The sequence below is a fragment of the Bidens hawaiensis genome, unplaced genomic scaffold (genome assembly GCF_021521415.1).
Source record: "Bidens hawaiensis isolate Kalapana, Puna unplaced genomic scaffold, B.hawaiensis_p1.1 tig00054742_1, whole genome shotgun sequence".
Classification (NCBI taxonomy): domain Eukaryota; kingdom Viridiplantae; phylum Streptophyta; class Magnoliopsida; order Asterales; family Asteraceae; genus Bidens; species Bidens hawaiensis.
Genome location: NW_027499848.1, coordinates 89,602 through 95,199, shown reverse-complemented (window position 1 = coordinate 95,199; position 5,598 = coordinate 89,602). Strand labels below are relative to the sequence as shown.

General features: G+C 36.5%; 1 protein-coding gene across 2 annotated transcripts; it reads right to left on the bottom strand.

Moving 5' to 3' along the window:
* Positions 1 to 1,694: 1,694 nt before the first annotated feature.
* LOC143600664 (uncharacterized) lies at positions 1,695 to 5,297 on the bottom strand. 2 transcript variants are annotated; one of them, XM_077078289.1, is made up of 11 exons: positions 4,730 to 5,297; positions 4,546 to 4,641; positions 4,351 to 4,466; positions 4,152 to 4,232; positions 3,252 to 3,375; positions 3,116 to 3,165; positions 2,932 to 3,022; positions 2,492 to 2,527; positions 2,321 to 2,418; positions 2,136 to 2,251; positions 1,695 to 2,102 (listed from the first exon to the last, which is right to left on the bottom strand). In XM_077078289.1, coding segments are annotated over exons 1-11 (1,362 nt in total). In that variant the 5' UTR covers positions 5,283 to 5,297; the 3' UTR covers positions 1,695 to 2,101. The 2 variants fall into 2 exon arrangements, with proteins under 2 accessions (XP_076934404.1, XP_076934403.1); XM_077078288.1 differs by having other exon boundaries at positions 1,695 to 2,251.
* Positions 5,298 to 5,598: the final 301 nt, after the last annotated feature.

Genomic DNA, 5,598 nt, shown 5'->3' with positions numbered 1-5,598 from the left:
TTTCGTTGTGTGTTGCAGCTGTATGTCTGAATAGGGTTTGTAAGGGCATAAAAGTTAAACTAAAAAAGCGTAGAACATGTGGGCATGACATAATTAAGAAATTATTTGGTATCTTGGAAAATACTAATCTAACAACTAGATTCTAGATCCAAGTGTCTAGATTGATTCTTACGCTTTCTAGAAAAGTATCTCTGTTTACTTTAACTCACCCCTTCCTAACCAAACATAAATAAATGTTGCTACAATGCGCGGGTAACAATGCTAGTAATATTACAATTATAATCAACCTATCATATGAACTCTTTAATGGTATCCGACCCGATCTATTCTAGTTATTCAAGGTTTTAAAATGTTTTTTGTTTTATACAATCAATTTATTATTTTGTTTTTCAAAAATGCTCCATCTGCGTTATTGTAAGGTGTTGTTTGTTTTTTAACACAAAAACTGTCTACAATCTGATTTCATGTCTGCAATTGAAGATGCGATCTGAAGGTGGGCAATCTGAATATATAATGTTTTTTGTTTTATAAACTGAATATCGTCTGCATAAGCTGAAAATTAGTTGGGTATCATATATATCATAGTAGATAGAAATTATTTAACTTTTGTAATCTGCTAAAATAATTGATGGTGGTGTACGAACTATAGAAGTGAATGGTGGTGTACTAACTATAGAAGTGGGTGGTGGTAGACGATTGTGGTAGGCGGTGAACGGTGGTGGCGGTGATGGATGGTTTTGGTGGGTGGTAGTTGACGGTGATGGTGTTAGACAGTGGGTGGTGGTGGTGATGAACGATTGTGGTGGGTGGTGGACGGTGGTGATGGGTGGTGGTGACGGACGGTGGGTAGTGGTGGTGGATGGTGGTAGTGGCGACAGACAATGGGTAGTGGCGGTGGATGGTGGTGGTGGACAGTGGGTGGTGGTGGTGGTAACGGACGGTGGGTAGTGGTGGTGGATGGTGGTAGTGGCGACAGACAATGGGTAGTGGCGGTGGATGGTGGTGGTGGACAGTGGTCGGTGGTAGTTGACGGTGATGGTGTCCGACAGTAGGTGGTGGAGGTGATGAATGGTTGTGGTGGACGGTGGTGGTGGGTGGTGGCGGTGATGGACGGTGGTGGTGATGGGTGGTGGTGGTAGTGGTGGACAGTAGGTAGTGGTGGTGGATGGTGGTAGTGGCGGCGGACGGTGGGTAATGGCGGTGGTAGTGGCGGTGTACGGTGGGTGATGGTGGTGACGGACGATGGTAGGAGGAGTGGATGCAAGGGGAGAAGAGTAGAGTTTTTTTTGTGAATATGTTTTAAGCAATGTTTCCTTGCTTTTCTTTTAAGATGAAAGAAGATAACTTCAGATATGTTTTAAGAAAAAAAAACAAACAGTCTTCGAAGGTAATGCCTACGCGCCTGCAGACATTAGCTCCCTTAAAAATGTTTGAAGAAAAAACAAACACCCCCTAAATGTCATGAGTTCAGGGGTTATCTTAATAATCTAATCTAAAAGAATTTTAAATAATTAACTAAGCAAAAATAGTTTCGGTTATCACTTCAGTCTAACACACTGAAGGTCTCCGTTTCAAACCCGGGCGAAACCAAATTTATTATTTTTTTCAATAAAATAATCACAAGTAGTTTATTTAGTACTATATTTCATCGCTTTTCTCATTCAAGTTTTCTTAGAGAACACACACCAAGCTCAACATAACATTAACATCAAGATCTCAAAATCTAAACACGCGGGCCATGTTCTTTGAGCCAACACTTTTTATTGCTTAATTTGTTTTAAACCAAAAAAAGATCTATTTTTTATACATTACATTTATTAAATATAAGTACAACCGATATAAAAGCATTTTCTATACATGTTTCCAACTTCCAAATAGGTTAACAAACGTGTTCATAAATTAATATACAATAATAACTGAGTATACCACCAAATGAACCGTACAGGCGTACAATAATCTATGCATAACATACAAGTCACCAAGTCATCAGTGACTTGTACGTCATGAAATAAAAGTTGTACTACCATCCAGACTAACCAAATCGAACCCCAAGACAATATGCTTAATTAGCTTTTTAATTATGACTTCATATTGCTTCATATAGTTGACAACATTATTTGTCTTTTAACTATTATTAGTTAGAGCCAAACTCTTTGTTCCATTGCTCAAGCTCTTCCCACTTGCTTTTTACAATACTCGGTCGTATTATAGTCATCGCGCTCCGAAAATCACCATATTTTAATCGCCTCACCTAATAATACAACTTGAATGATATTATCATAACAACTTTAATAACTTATAACAAAAAAACCAGAGTTACCTGATCAGCCTTAACAGTGAGAATGTTGGAACCGAGTTCTCTTATTGGCATCATTGCCGCTTCCTCACATAACGCTTGCAGATCGCTCCCAGAATATCCTACAAGATCAAATCATTATTTGTCATTGTCAAAAAATGTTTTCTTAATATGCACTAATAATAACCGTCTTACCCTCGGTGTCTTTCACAAGTCTTTCCAGATCCCCGCCTGTGACAAAACTTGGTGTTAGAAATTTAGATAGATTTATCGGTAGTAAATAAAATTCCGTATTTACCCTTTCAAAACACTGAAATATCATATTTACACATTCAATAGTAAATGAAATAAGTTTTGTCCCTCTGGTTACCCATTTTATAAATTTAACTAGTTCAGTCCAAAAAATAAAAAATAAATAATAAATAATAACTAATAACTAATAACTAATAACAATAAATAATAAACAATAAACAATAAACAATAACAATAACAATAACAATAACAATAACAATAACAATAATAATTCAACAGGGGTTATTAGTGTTAAAGACAAAAGGGGTCAAAAAACGAGTAAATATGATAATCAAAATTAGAAGGATACATAAATTTAAGATATAAATGGAACATATTCTCACTTGGCAAAGAATACTGTTGGCCCTTTAGCTTGTTCTTCAGGAGATTTCTTCTAGCATTTGCATCTGGTAATGGGATGTATATTCTCTTCACCTGATTCATGAGTTTGAATTTGATTAAATAAAAAATCACATATTGCAAAACAGAAATTAACAAATAACTGTCCATGTGCACCAATACGCTCACCAATCTCCTAAGGACAGCATCATCTAATTCTTGCGGCTTATTTGTCGCACCTGTGTGAAAAAAAGAAAAAAAAGAATGCATTAATTAATAGAATCATTGTGCTGAGGTTTAAATTATGACAATTTATGAAGCTTACCAATGACAATTACTAGATCATCAGAGTTTGAGGTCACCCCATCAAACTGAACGAGAAACTCTGATTTCAATCTTCTGCTAGCATCATGTTCGTTAGACGTTCTTGCTGACATCACACTATCAATCTATAAACAAAAAACTTTAACAAATTAGATGCTGACCACAAACTTTTACATATACTCCAAAAGTAAATCATTATGTAAAGTTTTTGAGTTGTTATGTTGGAATGATAATTAATTATATTCTACACTTATTTTTCTATGCATTCTTCACATACGCGATTGTCGAAAATAACACGTCAAATCCAACTCTTCATAGCTTATCTTTTAGGTGATTTATTCAAGTACAAATTTTTTGGACGTTTGGAGATAATATGTTGCATGCTTATCAGCAATACATGTACATTGGCAATTTATGTTTGAAAATTACACTTTTTTTATTACTTTATATAAACATTCAGAGAATAAACTATGTATCATCATCATCGTACTCAGTAAATCCCACCAATAGCAAAGCTATGGTAGGGTCTGAGGAGGGTAATATATAGACAGCCTTACCTCTACCCCGTAGGAATAGAGAGGCTGCTTCCGGTGAAACCCCCCCGGCTCGACAGTAGTTTTGCATCAAGCCTTGGACATAAGGCACATAACACTCAACCATCGGGAGATCAGCCGATTGGTGCATGTACCCTTGTCTTCAGGCTACCAACGCCACCACATGATGCCTACCTTCTGCGACTTTTAACGTTATTTTCACGAGATTAGTAAAAGTGACGTCAAAATTAGTGCAATTTCACTTTATTAGCCCACCTGAGGGTACACACATATATACATCATATGCACGCACCACAAACATGGTGTAGAATAAAACTATGTATCATTAACACAAAGTAGCAGCTTACTTCATCCATGAATATCACTGAGGGTTGTCGGGAGATGGCAACTGCAAAAAGAGTCCGAACAAGTTTTTCACCTTCTCCCACCTATTCCAGTAACACATGATATACATATATATATATATATATATATATATATGTTAGCGGAGATGTTTTAAAATGGGAAAAACTAAAATAGAATGACGAAGAATAAAAAAGAAGATACCCATTTTGATGTCAAAGAGGAAGCCGAGATGCTGAAAAATGTTGCTTGTGATTCTGAAGCAACGGCTTTGGCAAGCAATGTCTTGCCAGTGCCAGGTGGACCAAAGAGAAGCAAACCTAAAAGGTATGTTTGGTTAGAGGTAAGAGACAAGATAATGAATATAAGTCGTTGCATTCCATCATCATCATCAAGTACCTTTAGCTGGTCTACGAAGGCCTGTAAATAGGTCTTTTCTTTTGGCGGGCAAGATTACCATTTCCAGCAAAGCCTGTTTGGCTTTGTCGAGACCAGCTGCAAGGGCGTTCTTTCTTTAGTAAGCAGAAAGAAATAATAAACAAGAAGCAGCAAAAAAAGAATAATAATAATAATAATATCTAACCAATATCTTCCCATTTAACAGACGGACTTCTGTCGACAATAACAGAATTGATCATCTCAACTAACTTTGGATCAAGAGCACCACGAGGACTTGAAACAATGGATTTGGATTTGTTTCTCTGAGATGATGATGATGATGATGATGATTTTCGATTGTTTAAAGTCAAGAGTCTTTCAGAAACTTGAGCCTGCCATTTTGAAATCTTTTGACGATAGGATTTGACCTTGGGAGTAATATATACAGGTGTGGCGATGGCTTCTCGTAATATCCGTTGGGCGTTTTGATAATGCAGCAGGGCATCATCAAGTAAGCCCCACTCTTCCGCCCTAACGCCTTTATCAATCTCTTCTTTAGCCAGATCGAAGTATCCTTTCAGCTTATACGCACCCCGTTCGTTCTGCACACCTTCTTCTTCTTCCATATTATTATTATTATTATTATTATTCAATGACCACCTAGGGTTTTGGTTTTGGTTTTGATTTTGATTTTCACTAGTAGTAGAAAAGTATGAATCGAACAACTTGTCGATTACTTCTCGGAAGAAATTATTCATTATTCCTTCCACATCTCATCTCATGGATGATGATATTATTATTTGCGATTTGGGGATTTTGGTTTAAAAACCGAATGAATGACGATGATGACTTTTCAAGAGTGCTGTTATATACACGAAAAGAATACTTTTTTAACTAGTTCGGTTTAAGAAACGGGTATATCAGATTCATGGCTTAATTAGGCTCGAGCTTGATTTTGATTTTAAACGAGCTTAAGATAGAGCCAATAAGTATAGCGACAATGAAAGAGTATGACACTAACAGAGCTTTCTAACCTGATAAGATCTAAGAAACACGACCGCAGGAGGGGGTCTT